General features: G+C 38.3%; 1 protein-coding gene across 2 annotated transcripts; it reads left to right on the top strand.

The window, feature by feature from the left end:
- The first annotated feature begins 306 nt into the window (after positions 1-306).
- LOC140343544 (uncharacterized) lies at positions 307-22,430 on the top strand. Of its 2 annotated transcripts, XM_072430239.1 has the most exons (16): positions 307-451; positions 8,925-8,967; positions 9,305-9,377; positions 9,825-9,913; positions 10,524-10,576; positions 13,739-13,849; positions 15,755-15,888; positions 16,621-16,745; positions 17,072-17,174; positions 17,281-17,464; positions 18,186-18,243; positions 18,319-18,374; positions 18,597-18,762; positions 19,537-19,695; positions 20,181-20,204; positions 21,547-22,430. In XM_072430239.1, exons 1-16 carry the CDS (start codon positions 337-339, stop codon positions 21,671-21,673), a joined length of 1,620 nt encoding a protein of 539 aa, XP_072286340.1. In that variant the 5' UTR covers positions 307-336; the 3' UTR covers positions 21,674-22,430. The 2 variants fall into 2 exon arrangements, with proteins under 2 accessions (XP_072286340.1, XP_072286341.1); XM_072430240.1 differs by lacking the exon at positions 20,181-20,204.
- Positions 22,431-22,553: the final 123 nt, after the last annotated feature.

The raw sequence follows: 22,553 nt of genomic DNA, 5'->3' as shown, positions 1-22,553 counted from the left end.
TTGTAATTACATTCATTTATATAAATCACATTTTCAGTTAGATTCTTTTTTAGAATTTCAATTCTCCAAATTTTATATAGAGGGATGTTTTTTTATTTTTTTTTGTTTTGTTTTTTTTTTACACCTTGTAATATGTCGGTTTTATGCCTGCCGAGTGTGGACCTTGTATAGCTAATCCTGATGCAATCTCAGTTGATTAGCAGCAGTTGTATCGTCTTGTGCGAACCGGCGGCACTAGGACTTGGAGGATGAACCAAGTTAAGGGGCCCCTTGAGATGGTTGCACCTGGTGCACAGATCTGTTTCTGCTACCTGTCAGTCTCCTGCACACCTGTCCATGGAGGAGCCTCCAGCGATCAGCACTGCAGGGGAGAGCAGCCTTCCCAACACCCAGGACAGCACATCACCACTGGGCACTGAGACTCTGGAGGAGGAACTATGGCTGTATGGAGGTAAGTGCCCCTGTACAGAGCAGTGTCGGTGCTCAGGGAGAGCCCATCACACAGCAGCAATGGAAGGGGCACACCCAGCTTTTCCCGACAAAAGGCACGTTTACTTTATATATATATATATATATATATATATATATATATATATATATATATATATATATATATATTTAGGTTTTCTGACCAAACTATAAATTGAAGTTGCATACTAGGGAAATATTCCAAGAAAGGGTAAAGTGGGAACCCCATATTGCACCTGGCAGTGGTGGTCCAATACTTAGGTCTATTCTGAAAAGACAGCACTGCTATACAGATCTCGGCACGTGTTGGATCCCATGTATTTGTTTTAGGTCACATAAGGGGAAAATCACATAGACCAAACCAAATTCCGGACAGCTTGTTCAAATGATTGGCGTCAGATGAACTCACTGGTGGTGCCTGTATATCTGCAAGGCTGGAGCTGCAACACAGGCAGAGCAATTTAACTTTTACTAATCAGTTGAACTTTCTTAAAAGCCATCCACATTTTTACTAACTAGGTTAGATGGGGCGCTCATAATTTTTAGAATGAGGCTATATGACTTCCTGGGCAGTCATTATTCATTCTCTATATCAATGTGTTTTGTATTTCTGTGTAATTTACACCTATTTCTTTGCCATGTGTTATTCTGAGCCTTGTATAATCACACGTCCCTTAGTGTATGCTTCCACATAAACACAAATTCCCTCTAGAAGTATGAGATTCAGAACATAATTAATCCCATATTCCTTATTAGGTTTTGAATTCAGTAGTCTAAATGCATCTATATTTTATTAATATATATATTTTTAGCAATTTGTGGTAGTTATTAAACTATTGATTTTGTTTTTTTTTAAACTGAAAATAAATATTTTGTTATCTAGTGCTGACCTAGAAATCAGAGATTTGAAAATATGCTATATGAAATCTATACTTTTTGAGAACAGCAGATTAAATATAATAGATTCCCCAATAGACAGGGTCACACTGCACCTCTTCTACAAATGATATGCTGTGTAATTGTTGGTTTAGATTTTGGAAGCAATAAAACTGTGACTGCTCTGCAGTACCTGAAGTGTATATAAAACTTACAGTAACAATACACTTCCCACAGCCTTTTTTTTTTTGCAACCCTTTTAATTCTTATATCTGCTACTGAATGTGCTATATCTATTAAAAGTATACCTCTTGATCATGTTAAAAATTCTGAGCTATTCTAAGAAGTCCAAAGAGCCCTTATAGTTGTATTGGGACAAACAAATTGGACTCCATGTTGCAGAGAATAGGAAGAGTGTGGGTTTGTCTAGTTTAAAATGGCTGATTACATTCTAAAATAAAGCCCATGCTTTGGGAACCACACTGGCTCAGAGGTTAGCACTCTGGCCAATTCAGCTAAGTCCCAGGTTCGAATCTCAGCCTGGGCGCTATCTGCATGTAGTTTGTATGGTTATCTGTGTCTGCATGGGTTTCGATCTGATACCCTGGTTTAAGTGGTTTAGTTGATTGGCTTTCCCTCCCCAAAAAAAATTTGGCCTTGGATTGTGATTATGACTATAGCTACATACACACTTCCAATTATTATCGTTGGAAAACGAACGACGAACGTTCATGCACGATATATACGAACGATCGTATAGCACCGATCCTGCACATAGAGGTAACGACACGATCGTTCATAGATATTGTACACACAATAGATACGATCGTTTGAGCGATAGAGGAACTATGTGCACGACAGGAAAGTGAACGGACGTTCGTTTATCACGCATGCTCTGAACATGGACGATCACCGAACGACCGTACACACGAACGATGTTCAACGATCGTCGTCCAATCCGATCCGTCGGTCCGGTCGTTCGTTTCCAGCGACTTTCCTCGTTCGTCGGCGTCGTTGGTTACTTTTTTACGAACGATTTTATGCCCAATCGATCGTTCGTCGTTCGATTGGAACGATAAAAATTGGAAGTGTGTACGCACCTTTAGGTAGGGACAATAGATTGTGAGCCCTTTTGAGGGACAGCTAGTGACAAGACTATGGACTTTGTGAAGCGCTGTGTCATATGCCAGCACTATATATAAATACTAGATAGCAATAAAGTGTTGCATATTGCAGCTATGGATTTTTTTTTTTTTAAATGTCAAGTTATCTGTTGTGTAAATAAAACTCAGATGAGAATGCAACATTATATGGGTTACTGCTCTGACTCGCTCAGTTATATTTATATAAACTTAAGCTACTGATCTTTGTAAACACATATACACAGAAGCCTAGAGCTTTTCCAACTAGTTGAAAATTGTAAATCTATTTAAATGCAGCTTTTTTAAGTGTTTAGGGTTGAGCATAATGAATACCATGACTCCATTTTCCTTTATTTTGTAAAACCTAATTCGCTTCTTTTAATTTTAAATTGTTACATCACCAGTTTGTTGTAATTGTACTGTGCATCACCTTGCTAAAGCTTTGCCTATATATTTTTTACTGTAAAAAATTAATTCATCATTGTCCATCGACTGTTGAAAAGAAGCAAAATAGCCATTTGTGGAACAAAATTCCAATGTACCATGCCTAATATTATTAATAAAAAAAAAAAAATTAGAGGCTACTATTACTAGCATGCTGGGAAGTTTAATATGTGATCAGGTTCTAAGGGATAGAAATTGTGACTACTTAAGTAGTATTGCCGAGCCTAAACATTTTAAGATAAAGAAAGAATGAAGAAAAAAGTGTCTCTAAGGCAATGTTTGTATAAAAATAATTAAAATCTTTTATTTGTATTCAATAAAATATAATAGATGTCTTAACATACACAAATATATAGTTTAGTACTCTGGCAGTGAGAATCCAGATGTATTACATTGGGCTAGTTATAATGTATACCAAACCAAACAAAGTAAGGGTCAGTATAGATATTTTCCTTTTAATGGTCCCACCTGACGCGTTTTGCCCTCATGGGCTTCCTCAGGGGACGTGAGACCCTACAATTTATACAAACACATATTAATCGGTATATAGAATTAACAATCCACATAGTAATCAGTTACACAACCATATCAGAAGTCATACCTTACTTGGTATATTGACCTGGTGACAATGTAATTAATAGGATAGAAGACCAGTAATTGAACTTGCACCTAAATGCCAGAATACTAAAAACGTTTATAAGGGATGGGCTAGAAGGTCCGAGCTCCCCGGGTCAAGTTGTTTTCATGTACTGAAGGACATTGTTCTGTTTTATGAGTCAATCTGTTTTTATTAAGAACCATATGAAGGCTTAGCAAGAGGGGTGGCTGAGGCAATTTTTCAAAGTGGTGGAGGTACTATAGTGTACCCCACATGCCAAGCCATCCTTAACTTTGTACTTAGATATGTATGTAGGAACCTTCCTCTGTACCGCATCTTTAACAAGTGTTGGGTGCTAAGGGAAACATACGGTGAAGGAGACCAGGTCTCTATACCAACAGGAATAGGATATATATATATATATATATATATATATATATATATATATATATATATATATATATATTTTTTTTTTTTACCTGTGTATAACCACACATGGAAGACTTGTGTCAATTCAAAGGCAGTTTGCCAATATGCTTCTGTAAGCGCCCGTCCCAGATCTTTGTGCTATTCAGCGATATATCTGGGTGTGTTTTGTCATGGAAGCCTATAAGTATTTTGTATAAAATGAATACTAAATGTCTAGGAAGTTTAGATAAATTGCACAACTGTTCACATCCTGTCAGCAGTCTGAGTTTGGGGTGAAAGGTGTAGCTAAAAGTTGACAAGCCACCGCTTTGGGTCCCTGAACGTGGAATCTGCTAGGATAAATGTGCCTTCAACTGGGTCCATGAAATGCTTAATCTGGGGCCAAAACTCCCTTGTGTGGCCTGCAATGGTGTTTGTGTGGATCCCTGCAGGGAATAAATGGTTGTCAAAAAGCAGTGTTAATGGGGAGGGCATTGAGGATAGGGAGAGGTGTTCAGGGGCTGATCTCCAGATTTTCAAGGTAGCTGTGGTAAGACGTAAACCAACAAATCACTGAGGGTGGGAGTCTGGGCAACCCAGACTGCAGCTTTCAGGTCTAGAGGAAATCAAGTCTTGCTCAACCAGGATGCATGGTTTGTCCATGAGTATAACTTGCCATTCAATGAGTGTGGTAGTTCCATGATGAAGCTCAAATGAGGTAGTCCCATACTTCTGACCTGTTTGTGTCTGCAGAAAGAAATGTGCCTTACTCTTGGTCCATGGCCGTGCCAGACAAATTTGTTGAACATTGATCGGAGCGCATTGAAGAACACTTTAGGTGGGGATATGAGAATGGTCAAGAAAACATACAACAGTTTGGGTAAGGAGTCCATTTTTAAAACATGCATCCTACCAAGATCTAGACCTTTGCAGATTTTTAGGATAAAAGGGAGGTAATTGAGCTGGTAAAGTTTTGTGAGGTCAAAGGGTATGGATACACCCAAGTAGGTTATGCAGGATGAGCACCATTTGAAAGGGACATTTCAGGAGAGCAGAAGGATCAGTGTGTTTGGCAGAAACACATTGATTGCTTTGGTTTTAGATAGATTAACTTTAAAGGTACTGTACATGGCAAATCTCTGCATTTACGGAACAATTTGTGGGGATAAAAGTGTGCCTAGGGGACACTTCATTGACATATAGGGGCCAATTTATGATGGTAAGTGGGGGTCTCTATGCCATGTATGGATGGATTGGAGCAGATAGCAATGGCCAGGTGTTCCATTACCAACACAAATAGGAGTGGAGAGTGCTGGCAACCCTGTTGGGTGCTTTTGTGGATGGAGAGGGCCTCAGATTGGGTGCCATTGAGCAACTCCTTTGCCGATGGAGCAGCTTATAAGGCCATAAATTTGGAGTGAAAATCAGAGGCTAAGCCAATCTGTTGTAGAGTGAGATCTCAAAAGACCTAGCTTGCCCTTTTGAAAGCCTTCTCTGTGTTTATGGATATAAAACAACAATCTGGTGTTTTGGGGCATATAAAATAAGGTAAATGGTTATAGTATCTGATCATAGTGTACTAAGGAGGGGAGGAGGGGCGTCAGCCTGTTGGCCAGAATTTTGGCATACAGCTTGACGTTTACATTGAGAAAAGAAACGGCAATAGAATAGGATAAAGTAAAACCTTTGAAACTCTTTAGCGAGGCCTTTGTTGCTGTGGACCTGGGTCCCTTTGGAATATTGTATGGGATGGAGTATTTGGGAGGCATAGGATGGATCCTTTGTGCCAGGTGTCTACCACATTTGTTAGCAAACTCATAGTAATGCCATCTGGCTTTGTCTCTAGCTAGGATGCACTGAGTGACCAATATGTGTAGCAGTTCTCTTCTGGCATTGGAAAGGTCAACCAAAGTGCAAAGGAAACATGTCAAACTTGTGTAGTGATTCAAAGTCTGCTATTTGAGTGAGGAGATGTTTGATTTATGTGGACCTAGCCTTTTTCAGACAGACACCATGTTTGATAAGTGCGCCTCTTATTACACATTTTAGAGCTTCCCTCTGGGTGAGTGGATGTGTGGGGTCCTTTTCGTGGACCAAACAAAAAATGTTGATAGTTTCCTCTACTTCTGCCGTGTATACCATGTAGCTAAAAAGGAAGTCATTAGGCCTCCTGGAGCCTTGCGTAGGAAAATAGGCCAGCTCCAAATGTATTGGGGTGCAGTCAGACCATACCCTGAGCCCCATGTGGGACTGTGGTTGAACATCAATGAGGGCCTTGGTGATTAAGAACTAGTATATGCGGCTGTAGGAATTGTGTGCGTAAGAGAAGAAACTATAAACATCACAAAGTTTGCGACAGAGCAACTTGATCTTAGAAAGACAAACTCTGGGGATCCCAGTTCTCCCTGAGGACGTGTCACAACCTGGTACAAGAGGCATGTTAAAGTCCCCCCAATAATCAGATTTGGGCATCCATAGTGTTCCAGCGTGTTGATCAGAGTCGTGAAAAAAACAATTATGGTCATGGTTGGGAGTGTAAAGGTTGAGCATGGTGTAGACCTGGTTTGTGGCTCTTCTGGTTTAAAATATGAAACACCCTTGGGGGTCAATATGGGTTTGTAAGATTTGGGGATTAATGGATTTGTGGAATGCTATGGAGACCCCCTTTGATTTTTTTGCTGTAGGGTTGGTACTATGGAACCACCTGATGTAATAGGGCTTTTGAGGGTAGGTCACTAAGTCACTTCAGAAGTGTATTTCCTGTAGGTAAAAAATTCTTTAAGTGCTAAAGGACTTGTCTGCGCTTTTCTAGAATGTTGAAACCTCTAACATTTTGAGGCAAGGGTTAGCCATCATTGGGGAGGAAAATTTGGGCTGCATGGTTAGGACTGTGGTTAAGTTATAGAACCGGATGGGAGGAAAAGATATACACATGGGCAAAAAGGGAACAGGGGGTTAGTAACTAAAGTGTGTGACACAAAAATCTGCATCAGTGTCCCTGAGTGAAACATGGGTGACGCGGTGGAAGGGATTCTGTTAACCCCAGCACTCAAAATCCGATCGCGCAAACAAACATAAAGCACTTATGCAATATGCAGCATAAACATTCAAAAAACAATTCAGCAAAAATTTACAGTAAATATTTTCAGATAAGGCTTCGCTGCAGTACTAGCAAAGTAGCAACAGCAGCAATAACATTTATAATGGCATTAAGGCAGCCATGGGGGTAAGGTATGCTCAGCTGGAGGGGACGAAGAAGATTAATCTGTGTAATGCCCCAACAGGTTGGTGACAATAGTCTACTCAACGATCATGCGTGGCGGAAGAGGCTTGCTTGCGAGGAGTCTTGCACTTCTATTGGATCCGAGGTGAAGGTGGTGGTGGGTCCAGGAGCAGTAGCTGAACCAGCCAATTGGGTATTGACAAATCAGGTAGACCTAGAGTGCTTTGAAAGGTCGGTAGGTCTTCAAATTGGTGAAAGGAGGCGGTCTTACCATTGTTGGTGGCAATCAATTGAAAGGGGAATCCCCATCGGTATCTAATGTTGCTGGCATGGAGCACATCTAGGACAGGCTTCAGGGCTCTGCATAGCATGAAAGTGTGGTGGGGAAAGATCTTGCAGTAGTTGGATCGGTTGACCATTGAACAAGATGGCCAGTTGCCAAACAGGCAATATGCATGATATCCTCCCTAAGGCTTTTAGTGTACCCTCCATATGACATCACGTGGTCTGGCCTGGTTGTGGCTTTTTGGGCCCAGTGCCCAATAGATTTTGTTCACGTCAATGAAGTGATCTTTGGGTTTTTAAAGAAGGTAATTTCAAAACGACTATCACTGTGGGTAGTGGCTCGTCAGTGCCGATGGCCTCCGGGATCCTGCTTAATCTGATGTTGTTGCATCTGTTCCTGTTTTCCAGATCATCATTTTGGTACAAAAGCTGTTGTAGAAGGGTGGAGTGTGCATTAGGCGCCTCTGTATGCTTGACCAGATGACCCCTAAGTTCCTCAGTAGTGCTTTCAATATCCTCCATTCTGCTTCCAAAGTCATGCTCTAACCCAGCAGTTTCTGCTTTGTAGTTAGATTGCATTCTCCATGCAATGTTTTCAAGGTCATCTTTTGTGGGGAGAGCTTTTAGATAAATTTTCTATGTCCCAAGTCACATGAGGCTGCTGGGATGTTGAGGTGGGAAGAGGGCTGGTAGGTAAGGAGAGCTGTGATAGTGGGCTCCCAGGGCTGCTATAAGTGGAGCTGGACTCACCCAAGGTGGAGAGGGTGCTGTGGCAGCCGGCTGTTCTGCAGCCAGCACCATCCTGAGTCCCCTCTGGCTGCGTGTGGCCGGAATAGAGCCTCCAGGCTGAAAAAAAAGCCACTTAGCAGAGATGGGAGCCCCAGGTTCAAGCGTCCCACTCCCTCATGTGCCAGGCCACAACCCCATTGTTCTGGTTTAAATTAGCAGAAGTAGTTGAGTGTCATGTGTATTGTAATGAATGTAAAACTAATTGCTCCATTCCTACTTTGGAAATGGGAAAACTTTGTGACCAACTGGCCATGCTCATAGCTCGGGCTGTCTGTACAGTTTGTGTCTGTAGTGTATTGTTACTAGAATAGGGCCTAGATGTGAATGAGCAAAGATTTTGTTTTGTGTTTTTTTCAGCTGAGCTCTGCTATTCTAAATCTTTAACTGAACAATGTCTTACAATTTTATTCATTATACATTTACCTGAAATACATAAAAACTAAATATGCCCACAGTCCTGAGACCATTGGCATGCATTGGGGTTTATGGTGAACTGGAGCTACTGATATATGTAACTGATTTGAATTTTTTATATAATATCATAACATATGACGTAAGATCTTGTTTTCATGCTAATAATATTTTGATTCTCCTCTTCAACTACATTTTTTAATATTGTAACACTTTATTTTCTTGGATCCTATCCACGCAGACTGTTACCAAAATACATTATGCTTTGTGGTTTTTGCAGGTTCTCCTACTCGTTCTCCAGATGAGAGTGGATCAACTTCTGGGTAAGTTTCTTACCAGTAATGATGCATAATAGTCTAATACATGTTTATTTATAGTCATGAGTGCAAAATAGAGATTTTAAACCTGCTTTTGCTTTTTAGTTTATAAACCTTTAAAAACCAACACTGTCCAAGTCCTCTATTGAGTTACCTAAAGCATAAAGTCTGTGTAGACCTCTTGCTGCACTGACACCAATTGGGAACAGATAATGTATATGAACCCACCTGTTGTCATCTTTTTGCACATTTTGTGTCTATATAAAATATGTATTGTCCATTTTTAAGGGAAGGAAAATGTATTTATTATGCCTCTATGTTGTGTCCCTCTTTAAACCTGTAGACATACTCGATCATTTGACCCTCTGCAGGATATCTCCACTGGGAGCCTAGACCAGAAGGAAGAATCGCCTCAGGTGAGCTTCTCTGAACTTCATATGTGTGTAGGAAAATGCCCCTTCTGCGAATGCCTGAGATCGGGCATGTGCAGAAGGAGCATTGAGGGCCTCCAGGGAGGCTCTGCGCTCCTGTTCAGTTTTGATCGCCACGGCAAAAAGACAGACAGAAAGGAGAGGTAAAAAAATATTTTTACTTTATATAAAAGGGTTGTCTACTCTTTAATATGAAGTGAAAACTTAAGTTTAGGTCTGCTTTAAGTTAACCAATTCCCTTGGTAGTTTATTAATTTAGACTGTTAGCTGTTTTTAATAGTTTATGAAATATTGAATTCATTTTCTTTTTTTTTTACATTTGTTTTTCCAGTTTAAGACAAAAAAAAGTTGAGTGAACGGAGCACAGAAAGTTTGCTTGCCCATGTTGGCTTTGCTTAAAATACTGACATACAAAATCCATATTCTTTACAGTTTACTCAGAGCTTCAGTGATGATGAAGAGGACAGCGACACTGACAGTGATGATGTGGAGGTTACAATTGGTAACATTCATCCATGCATGTATGTGAATCCTCAGAGGAATAACAACAATTTGTTTTCTTAATAGTACTATTGTTACAATCAACATGTATAAAAAGTAATATATACATGGCATATATATATATATATATATATATATATATATATATATATATATATATAATTTGGCTACAATATCTGTTTATATAAGCTGTCATTTCTTACCTGGTTCTAAAAAGTAAAATTTGCCTGGTTTGTGTTCTGTCCTTTAGTACATTCAGAGTCATTGACCCAGAATGAGTATACTGGGTATACTGCTCTATGTTCAGCTGATCGTCACACAGTTAACTGCATGCTTGTTTCAAGTGTGACTGTCACTACAAACGCCAAAAATTCAGCTTTACATCCAGACAACTAGTATTCTTTACAATGACTTCAACAATGGCGGATTTTAAAATCTCTCGGAGCATGGACCAATTTAAAGCAGTCACAGCGACATGTAGATGTCACTTTTGCCAGACAGCTTTATTTCACAGAGTCTCTACTTTTAGGGGTTAATGAATTGCTAGTCCTAAAATGTTTCATTTATTATTATGGGAAACAGTGAATCACTGTATCATAAAATAACTATTTTTTTTTTTTTTTTTTTCAGGGAACCAGCAGGATTTCAAAGAATCATAGGAAATCGAGGATATGGAGCGGCTGGTAAGATATTTGCCTGATTTACCTTATTTATGCATTTCATTAAAAAAATCTGTTATACCCTAAGTTACGGGGCTTTGAAAGGCACTTTAACAGCAGCCTGGCTGTGGCCCTAGTCTTGATGTGTTCAGCTGTGAATGGAATCCTAGGATCATGAAATAGTCTGAGAAACATTGGGTGTAATAGAGCTGCTTCAAACTTGTCTCCACTTTGCAAATTAGTGCTTTATAGAGATGTTGTGATTGGGATATTCTTTTAAATGGCTTCATACTTGGCAACATTTGATTACATCTTTTTACACTTTCGTGTATAACGTTAAGGCTTCCTTTTAGCTTAAGGATATGAGTTTGTTCAGGCAGGACGTTATTCTTTAAATAACATGAATTTATTTTATTTTTATATAGCTTTCCTGTTTCATATTTAATAACCTGCAAAAGGCAATTAAAAAAAATTAATCACAATATAACAATGTGATGGTTTCACAGAGGGAAACAATAAAATTTTTCCTTGGATGTGTAAACTGCTGATATGTGGGCACTGGATCAAATGCAGAAAAAAATGTAGAACAGTAGGCCAGAAGGGAGTTGAGGGAACGACCTGTGCTGGAGAAATCCGAAGGTCTGCCCATAAGGAATAAAACACGATGGTCTGCTTCAGAGGCAATGAATGTCTCTCTCTCTGTCGCAGTACATACAATTGGCAAACTCATACTCCTTTAGATGGTCCCCAGAGGGACTGAAATACTTAAGAATCTATCCAGTGAGGGACCTCTCCCATATTTTTCAGTTGAACTTCACTCCACTGTTTTACCTATCAAGTGGGCTATACAAATATGGAGATCCACCACCCTATCATGGTTTGGGTGGATCCATGTGATTAAAATGAATGTGCTGCCTTTCTTTCTGTACTTATTTCAGACTTTACCCATCTGGATCCCCAAGTCCAAGTATGTTTCAGTTCATCTGGGGGGACCAGAGTCTTAGACTAAATCGGCAGCTATTGTTTATTGTTGAGGGGTGGGCTGGGAGTCCCTTGATCTGTACAAGTACTAAGCAACCTCCCACCTTGTTAGAGTAGTGGATTGGGCACGTAAGTCAACATCCAAACAATGGGTCAGATTGGAGCAGTTAGCATGTAAAGCAAAGCTGCAGGTGACACCGCAATTGGAATCTTTGCCAAGTAAGCACCCTTCAGAACCATCCTACCATAGGTCCCTCTTGGAAAATTTGCCAGAAAGTATTCACCCACCTCTACATATGTCCCCACTCCACCCAATACTGAACAATCTGGCTTTTGTAGAGGAAGAGCCCTATTTTAGGCATCGTAGTCAAATGGTGATTTGTAGGTGCCTCCCATTTTCCTAAACAGACTGCTTGGACTTGACACAGGAGTTGGCAGCCCTGGAATCTTCAAGGCCATTGGGCTTGTGGAGAACGGGACAATTGCCTAATTTCCTACATACCCTACCCCCTAGTAGCAGTTTTCCCGGCTCACTCACCCTGTATGAATCCATATACACAGGATTGGGGTTGGAATGACATTCCCTTTTGGTTATATAATTCTACCTTAATGACCCACCTGAAGATTTCTTGCCACCCTTTCATTTCCCAGTGGGAGGAGGAGTTGGACATCTCACTGGAGACTTCTCAATGAGAGAATCCTTTGGTTGGCCCACCAAGCATCGGTCAGCAGCAGGTTTCAGGGCAACCAGGGAATATCTGCATGGCTGGAAGGGTAATTTAGAAGAAAACTAACTTATTAAAAACTATAAAAACTATATTAACATATATAGATTTATACTCCCCAAAAAATGTTTGAATACACCTTCCCAAGCACCTGGCCAAGCACAGTCAGAGTAGGCAGTCTCAGAAATGATTTTTCCTGAATTGCAAGATCACATATAGATCCCACTTTAAAGAGTAAAGGAAGATATTAACTAATCCTAAAACCCTTAGAACCTTTGACTATTAATTTTGAAGTTTGAGAAGTTGTAAAATGTCTGAAACGTTTTTTTTTTTCTCTTTAAAAAAAAAAAAAAAATGAAGGCATTAGGGAATTGTAGTTTTTTTTTTTTTCCCCGGGCAATTTGTTGCAGCATGTCTTTGAACTGTAAACACCTCAGTAGCATATCCAAAGTCTCTGACCACCCCCAGTAGAATGATGATCTATCCCAGGGGTCTGCAACCTGCGGCTCTTCAGCCTCCTTGTTGTGGCTCCCTTCGGCTGCCGCGGGGAGATCTCTGGGGGATCCCCTTCCTCCCAAGACACTGCGGAGGAGGGGGATTCCCTATCTGGTGTTCTAATGAAAAAAATCTACCACGGGGCGTGTACAAATGGGTGTGTACAATGACATCCCCCTCCTTTGAACCCCAATTCCTCTGGAATGGGGAGATTTACAAAACCAAAAATGTAGGTTCCAATGGGGGTCTAATGTAACAGGATGATACGTTAGAAGCTGGAGGCTTCTAGGGGCATAGTTCAGTGTTTAATTTATTTCAAAGTAAGCCTACACATTCACACTTGTTGTAACAGGTAAAATTAAAAAAATATTAAAACTTTTAAAAGTTTATAAACTGTGTTATGTTTTGCGGCTCCAGACTATTTTTCTATAGTGGAAGAGGAGGCAAAATGGCTCTTTTGATAGTAAAGGTTGCTGACCTCTGATCTATCCAGATCTTTCTAAGGCCTTGAAACACAGCTTGTTTAAGAGGTCTGCGTTTACAAAACATGTGCACAACTTTGAGCCTCCTAAAGCTTATGTAAAGTCTTCAAATCAACCTGCAGCTTCACTATGGCGACATTGCACATAAATCCTAACTATGATACTACGGGCACATTTACAGATGTATTTTTATGCATTAATGGAAGGCTGTGTTATGGCAGCCTATTTGTTATGATTAAACTGTCAACTAGCCAAAAGCATGAAACGCACATCTGCACTATAGTGAAGCTTCAGAGAGCTGCATGAAACAAGCCTAATAAAAACTATTTTACAAGCTGAAGTCTGTGCAAACAATGCCTAGGGCAAGGAGAAGATGGCTGGTAAGATGTAATTTACTGCAACTACAAGAACATACATTCTTACCACAGAACAAATGTATTGTACACATAATACACATTTTTTCATAATGAGGAAATTCAGTTTTGGAAAAATTTCTACTGTAGGTAAACTGCCACCAAGGGGGATAGATTTTGCTGCTCCGGGTTCTATCAATGGAGTTCCTGTTCTTGAGGTGGATTTGGATTCCTTTGAAGAAAAGCCTTGGAGAAAGCCAGGTATTCAGTAAATGAAATATATTGCTCAAGATTTCTGATTATTCTTGTCCTGATATATGAAGTGTCATGCTTCCTGAATAATTTTTAGCTGATATATGGTTCTACCAAATATTAGAAGTGCCTTGCAAAAGTATTCATTCACCTGTTTGTCCTTGCTGAAAAACTGAAAGCTTGTGAGAGCATATGTATTCACCCTTTTTGTTATTAAACCCACAGGTAATATCTGGTTCAGCCAATTAACCTCAGAAGTCATTTAATTTGTTGACTGGGTCCAATCATGTGTAATTAGTGTCATGTGATGTCTGTATGCATACAGTAAATAGGCTGGTTCTGAAAAGCTGTGGACTCTGCCACACCACAAAGTAGACACCATGAGCATTCCAAAGACAAGGCTGTGGAGGAGAATAGATCAGAGATGGATTAATCTCAAACTTTAAATATCCCATGAAGCATCAATAGATCCATTATAACAAAATGGAAAGAATCTCTGGCACCACTACAAACCTAACAAGAGAAGGCCACTCATCAAAATAGGGAGATTCAACGTACAACATTGATGGGGCTGCAAAGATCCACAGCGAATATAGGAGTATTTGTACATAAGACCTGTTCAAGCCATACACTACTTTTCGGAAGGGTAGGGCTTTATGAAAGGGGGCCGAGACAAAGTAATTACTTTAAAAAGAAAAAAAATGACTTTGGTATATTTTGGAGTTCGTCCAACAATCTATGGCAGATTCCCTAAAACCATGTCACAAGAATTTTGATAAAGATAAGAATTTAAGCTTTTTTTAGTTATCAAAAATCTATGGTGCAAACCCAACAGTTCTATCACTCTGAGAACACCACTCCCACCGTGACACAAGGTAGTGGCACCATTATGCTCTGCGGATGTTTTTCAAGGACTGAGAAAAAGAAAACTGATCTGGATTGAAAGATGTAAATATGTTACACCTTCAAATTGGTAGGCATGTTTTGTAAACTAGCCTCCCCCCCCCCCCCCCCCCCCCCAAAAAAAAAAAAATGTAATGTGACAAAACAGGATAAATGCAAGGGGGATAAATACTTTTAAAAGATACCGTACACACATTTGTCTTGTGTCTAAAAGATGTACCTCTAAAAGGTGACTATAAAAGCAATTTATTATTGAAATGTGAATGAACTGTATGGTAGTACAAACCTTGATCATTGTCACCAGAACAAGAAAGTGAATGGAAATCCAAAATGTTAGCTTTGTAACCAGAAAAAGTGAACAAATGTCTTCCAAATAGAACAAAGCAATAATTCTTGTAACTTTGGGGTGTTTTTCTTTCTCTTCCTAGTATGTCTTCTGGACAGGTATTGAAGGGAATTCTCCCCAAAAAGACAGTATTGGAAAAGAAAAACCTGACTTTATACACTCCAGTATTTAGGGTAATAATTGCATACATACCTTGTGGAATATTGTCTGTGGTTCCAGGTTATATTTCAATTCCACAGTACTTCATAACAAAACCATTATTGCCTCCCCTTTCTACAAATTGAAGATGATTGTTCCAGAAATACAGAACACAAAGTATTTCCATACCAAAATATTAAACTGAATTTTAGTTGATGTATTGAATACACCTGTGTGAACTCTACATGAGGTTTAATGCTATTCACTCACTAATATACATTTTATACCACTGGGGTAAGTGGATGTTATTTTTTTTAGGTTTACATCAGGTGGATCTATACTGAGGGACTATGTGAGCAGCCATTATTGACCTGAATCTAAAAATAATACTGCTTGCCTGGTTGGTGCTCTGACATCCAGGAAACAAGCATTCAACAGAATGAGTTTAGCAATGGCAGGTGAACATAAGTCTACTTAAGATCTTATCCTTGATTGTTTTGCAATTACTCTATTGTGGTATTTATTAGGTGCTGACATTTCTGATTACTTCAACTATGGGTTTAATGAAGCAACCTGGAAAGTGTATTGTGAAAAACAGAGAAGACTTCAGCTGGGACTGGACAGTGCCTATCATACAAACAGCAAGGGGAATAAAATAACGGTACAATAACCAGAATGTTCAAGTATAAAATAAATGGCAGATTACACTATATAGACAATACCTATGGCACACCAATAAAAGATTGTATAATAAAATATGGCATTTTTACCTGATGTATGAATAGCAACATGTAATTTTTGCACAATGTGCGTGGATTTCAGGAGCCAATGGGCTACATCCACAGCTGAGATGCACCTATAGAGACAGTTTTAGCTGTGGAAGGTTTAGTATTTCTTTCCAGCTGATTTTGTGATTTTTAGACATTAAGAGAACAGACGCCTCTTTGCCCCTAATTGATTGGATACTAAAGGAGCAGTAACACCATGATCACTCATCTATTCATTCTCCGATCTAGTGCTGCTCCTGACTAATTCTAATTGCTGCTGTTCTAGGTATGAAAAGAGGTTGAACTCAACAGAAGTTTATGTTCTGATACTTGTTAAATACAAAAATGCATGTAATACTTTTAAAGAAAATCTACAATTGGATCACATAGTGAATGTAAAGGATAACAATTCACTGAATCTGGATTGATCTAGTTCAGGGTACATTTTATATAAAACCATCTGCCAAAGAACCTGTCTCAGAGCTAGGGTACTTATAAATAGTTCTTTGAATCAACAAATATTAGCAAATTTGGCTTTTTGATGAATACATGTGACTTGACACATTCAGTTTGCGATGTTCATTGATGCCTGCTTTTGAAACTGTACTTTGCATTTTTTAAAACAGGTACAACAAGGCAGAATGGGTAATGCAGATAGAGGAAGAGAAAATGGCTTTGAAGTGCCTGAAATGCAGTTTAATACACCTAATACTTGCAAGAAAGAAATATTACCTGAAGCTTCCCGGAATGGGTAAATATTTAACAAATGTAGGATGTAATATTTTGTATGGCTTCATTTTATTTTTGAAGGGCTAGTCTAGAAAAAAAGTTGCTAGCTGTCTATATTCTTTTAGGATTACAAAAATGAGTTCACTGTTGTCATACCTGAATCTGCTGAGTTTTGCCACTATTGTTCTTACATTTAAAATCTATCTAGGAAATAAAAAATAATTTACTGGTTGGTTGGGTGTTGTAGTGATCCTAAGATCATTATATGCATCCGTCACAGAAAGCCACTGGAAAGTATTGTTTTATCTATATTTTCACTATTTAAATGAGTATCTAATTGCTTTATAGAAATCGGGCTGGAAACGCAGAAAGTGTTGGGGAGATCTGTAATATATCTCGAGTTGAAGGCAGGAGATGGGACATTCAAGAACCAGATGAAACTCTATTTGAGGTAGTGATAAAAAATGTATATAAAGTATTGACATTAATGAAGATGCGTATAAAATATAGAGCTTTTTAAATGGTATCTTATGTCTATTTTTGTTTTATTCTTTAAGGTTGTAGGTAATCATGAGTATAAGTCTCATGACATAATTCAGCATCGGCAACCTCCTCCACCTCTTTTACCTCCACCAAACATTCCTCCAAATCCTCGAGTGTACAATGAACTTCCTCCACCTCCTCTGTTCTACCACCGCTCAATGACTGCTTCCCAGGCTCCTGCATCGCTTCATCCTCAAGGTGACTGCATGATTTTGATTGGTTGCCACCACACAAGTTAGTATTTGGCATTACATTCATATTTCACAGGGATGCATTCATATCTCTTACCTTAAAATGGTTCCTTCTATTTTATTTACAAATTCAAAATCTTTGTTTATATTTTAGTTGCATAATTGTCACACAACATGATTTTCCACCCTAGCACATGGATTTAGTCCTCTGAAAATCTATCATCATCAATAATCCACAACTTATACTTTAGCACCTTTATTAAATAGACCTAGGGTTACAAATGACGGGTAGCCTGACTTTGGAACTAAATTGCATAGCCAATAGCTATTACCAGTTGTTTTTTGGCCTCCATTGACTTTAGTAGAATAATATTATATAATATTATAAGACTGCTCAGCAGATTGAGACTCCAGATAATTATTCCCATGTTTCATTGTAAATCTGTTTATTCCCGCTGCATTTTTTTAGTGGCTTACCCCAAATTTTATATCTGGCAATCAAATTACAAAGTTTCATGAGCATCATTCTGTATTTGTACACAACACATATCTATAAGGGAATATTTGGTTTTAGGTACTCTAGACATGTCATGTTTTCAGAAATAGTTACTTCAAGGTAATATGATGCTTGAAGCTATAGAATGGTTTTAATATACATACTTGATTGTATTGTTCTAGTACATATTTGTGTAAAATATATAACTTTTTTTTTTTTACTGTAATTGCAGCACTGCTTCCTCCACCTCTTATACCCCCTCCGTCCGTCCATATTCCACCACCTAGTGGGTAAGTCCTCAAATGTAATTTTTTAATGTCGTCTTCTCATGACATAATTAAAATTTTGGGGATTTATATCCACAGCCCTCCTAATACTTACAACAGCAGACCACCTTCTCGCAATGGCTATTACACTACAGGTAAGTGCTGTGTTTTTTTTAAATAATTGCTTATAGTTCGCCAGCTTTTTTTGGAACTGCTCTAAAAGTTTAAGATGCAATGTTAACGTTTTTATGGCTACTTTGATGACTGAGGATTGTTCATTGAAACTTAAACAATAATAAAAGATTATCTCAGCAATGTGTTTTTCAGCATTTAATTGTAGCCTGGTGGAATATTATGTTGCTGTTGTATTACTGCAGGACAAGGAGTGGTAAATTACCATTCTGTTCCAACTGACCAGACCTCCTGGGTGACAACTGTAGACAAAGGTACTTGCAGTCTAGGGGGAAATGACTGGAGGTCACGCAGACAAAACGAGCGGGAACATGACCGATCAAGTAACCTAAATTCAATCCAATATAAGGGGTGAGTAAAATGCTACTATTTTATATTTAGGGCTTGCTTTTAGAACTATGTTTAGAATGTGTTAGGACAGCTTGAGGTTCCCTTGACCAAGGGATGGGCACAATTTTGACTCAAGTCAAAGACCATTCCTTAAAATTAGCTTCAGTTTTGTTCTATGCAAGAGTAAGTGCACCAGGAGCTTGGCTTCTACTGTTGGTGTCACAACACTGGGAAAGCAAGAGTGTGAGGGAAAATGTTATCCACAGACTCGTTAGTGTTGGGGCCATGTCCTTTTAAAGACCATTCTACAAAACCACAATGTTATAATAGGTGTCAGGTTAACTAGCAGCTTTACCTCCATTGCAAGAGGGTTATAGAGAAGTAATTTGAAAGACTACCCTTGTAGTAGCATTCCTCTCTACAAAAACAAATCTAAGTAGGGTTAGGTAGTCATGCATAGAGATTAATTACAGCCCATTACCATTACTTTTGAGATGCCAGTCAAAAAATAAGGGTGGAGAAATTTAATATACTTTGTCAATGCTGTTGAAAACTGATAGTTGTGCAATGGAATCCCCTTTCCTATTTCACATGGATCTGGTGTAGGTTGCTAGTGCTGAAGTACACAGACGAGTGTAATAAAGTTTAATTTTACCAGCGCTCAAATCCAAGTCAAAAATATTCTGATATCCTTGTCCTATATGGTAACATTTCTATGATGTCTCTTCAGCACCATTTAATCTGTTATGAAAATTTTTCAATTTTATTATGCTATTTGTGCGATTTATCCCCAAGTGAAAGTGATCGATATGTAAATTACAATCGGGAAAGAGATTATGAATGTGAACGCAAGAATCGGCACAGCCGTGAGGGAAGCTGGAGTAGAGAAGACAAAACCTGGGCTGAGCAGAAGCAAAGGGAAGAGAGCTCCAAGCACAAATCCTCATCACGGCGGTAAGTTAATTTAAACGCTGATATCATGGATGCCTAAAATTTATCCTATATAATGGAAATGTTTTATTCATGGGACTGTGGTTTTAGTTAGTCTTTGTTATCCTTGGCTGACCCATTGAGTTCTTGAAACTTTGTCCTTGAAACTTTGTCCTTAAATGTTTAAGCAATTTTGCGAGCCAATTAAAAAAAAAACATTCAAAGCATTGAAGGAGCACTTTTAATCTTTGCAGATGTGCCAGAGAGCACAACAATCTTTCTGTATGTTGGCATTTATTTTTTCAAGCACTATTCATTTTTCCAACTAGACAAATTTAGTTTTCTGTTACTATTTTAAAATTAAACTCCAAGGCCAAAACTCATGATAAATTTATGATAACTTATGTATAAAATGTATGAAATGCTTACCTCACACCAGTCTTGCTGGGATCCAAAAAAACAATATGATAAACAGTAATGGGGGAGTCAGTTTTTTTTTTTTTTTGCAGGGGGGAAGTAGAAGCAGAACTGGAGTAAGTATTTACCACACTACATGGTGTACAGAATCCCTACTCACATTTGTGATCACTGTGTTAACATTATTTACATTGATTGCCAGTGTTAGGGTGTCCCTTACATTTAAAATTTACAAATTCACATGGGCTATGCACTTTTTATGGCACACTTACCCAGGCCAATGTAGCAAACACAAACTCTTCTCAGGCTCAGAGCCTAAGTGGTTATTTCCCAAACATAGGTAGTAGCATTTCCTGGAGTTTAAGAACTTAATCCCCCAGGTATAGTTGGCCCTTTTTCATTCTCTGGCAGTGTTACCTGTATATCCTGGGCGAAAGTTACTGCCTGCCAATACTGCCCCATACAATGCCTTGTGGGTAGTGTGGGTAGAAGGTATGGACCAGTATTCCTCATTGATACTATCATCAATAATGCAACTACATCTTAGATAGTAGAGTGACAGTAGCAGTTTGACAAGAAAAAATATGGCAATGCACCTGGTTAAAAAGAAAATGGGAAAAGCAAATCATTCCATAGGCCCAAAAAAACTTTTATATATAATATATATATATATATATATATATATATATATATATATATATATATATATATATATGCTGCTGCTGTACAGTTAGATTACGTTTCACTATTGTTGTGTTTTTTTTTCAAGTTTATTAATAAATTTATTAACTATTGGACATATTTCAGTAAGTTATGCCTAAGAAATATAGACCTACAATGTTAAATAAATTTCAATGCAAAAAGTTGTACTGCTTTTTACATGGAAATACTGACATATTTAGACCACTAGGGGGGTTAAGTGACTTTAAAAGTGGCATTGGTGATAGTGTCAGGGGGCTTGTCTGAATATTTCAGAAACTGATAATTTGTGGGGGGGTGGGGGAGTGGGGGGTTATCTAAAACTATCTCTATGGTTTTCAGAGAACAGTTAAAATGGCAAAGTATTAAAGTGAGAAGCAAAATGACTTGTTGATGCCAAAGGTCAGAGGAGAATGACCAGACTGCTTTGAGCTGTTAGAAAGGCAACATTAACTATAAAATCAACTTGTTACAACTTAGGTTTGCAGAAGAGCATCTTTGAATGCACATGTTGAACCTTAAAGTAGATGGGCTAAAGCATATATATATATATATATATATATATATATGCTGCTGCTAAGGGTTTAGCAGTTTTATATGGGGTGTGGGGGTAACTAGATAATTTCAGGTCACAGGTGTTACAACATTTTTGTTTTTTTTATCACACATATTCAAAAGCATGTTTTGCCTATACAGCCCATTCATATTCACTGTATGGCTAGCAATATTTAAAATGTACTGTCAATTCCTGCAACTTAGGAAGCAGGACAGTGAAGAAAAAGAAACCCACAGGCGCCATAGGCGTAAGAAGAGTAAACGAGGCAAAGGGAAGAGTTCAGATGAAGAGGTTGCCACACGTGGAAATCGGCATGATCCCCGGGAGTAAATTTTACGGTTTCTATTTCCTATCTAGCATTTAAGGCTAGACCAACAAGTAGCACAGGGTGACAGCATAAACAAACGTGAGAAATGTGAGCCACAAATCTTTGTAAATATTCATTTTCTGTGATCGGAGATTAGAAAAGTTTCCTCATTCTCTATGAGGATTTGGAGCTATACATCCTGAAAAAGAATTTTTCTGGCAACTTTGTACTTATAGAGTGATTAATATATAAGTGCAGTATCCTGTACTTGTAAAGCTAGGATTTTTTTTTTAAGGCAGGATTTGAAACCTGGATAGCATTGATCCAGAAAAGGTCCCTTGCAAACTTGTACTTCATTTTATCCAATAACCTGCAGAATATGGAAAAATCCTCAGTTACTGTTAGTGAGTAGTTTACCATTTCATGGAATATTTACCTGTTGTAAACAGGAAATGGTAAACTACTGTATGTGAGTTTCATGCCTTTATTCGCTTAATTTACTGTATTTACCAATTTAGTCTAGAAAGTACATTGTGGTAACAGATATGTTTGGGCTAACCAACCCAAGAACAGCTGTGCCGTAGGCTACTTCACTCATAAAAAGGTGAATTGCTGCCCTGTTTTGAAATTTAACAATTACTTTTTATATCGATTTTGAGCATTTTTGTATCTAATGAAGGGTAAAAATTGTGCATATATATTTATTGGTAAACTATATCTAAGCACTTTTATATTTTCATTATAATGTGAACATTGACTGTGTAGAATAATAAAACTGCATTCACCGAATACTGAGATTTTGCTTTTTTTTACTATTTGCATGCAAGCAACACAAATTAGGGGTAATTTTATCAGTTTTCTGTCTGAAAATGGTTCTTAACTTATCTTAGCCCAAAGAACATA

The sequence above is a fragment of the Pyxicephalus adspersus genome, chromosome Z (genome assembly GCF_032062135.1).
Source record: "Pyxicephalus adspersus chromosome Z, UCB_Pads_2.0, whole genome shotgun sequence".
In the NCBI taxonomy this organism is placed as follows: domain Eukaryota; kingdom Metazoa; phylum Chordata; class Amphibia; order Anura; family Pyxicephalidae; genus Pyxicephalus; species Pyxicephalus adspersus.
The sequence above is the reverse complement of the archived record's forward strand: the minus strand, read 5'-3'. Positions and strand labels throughout refer to the sequence as shown.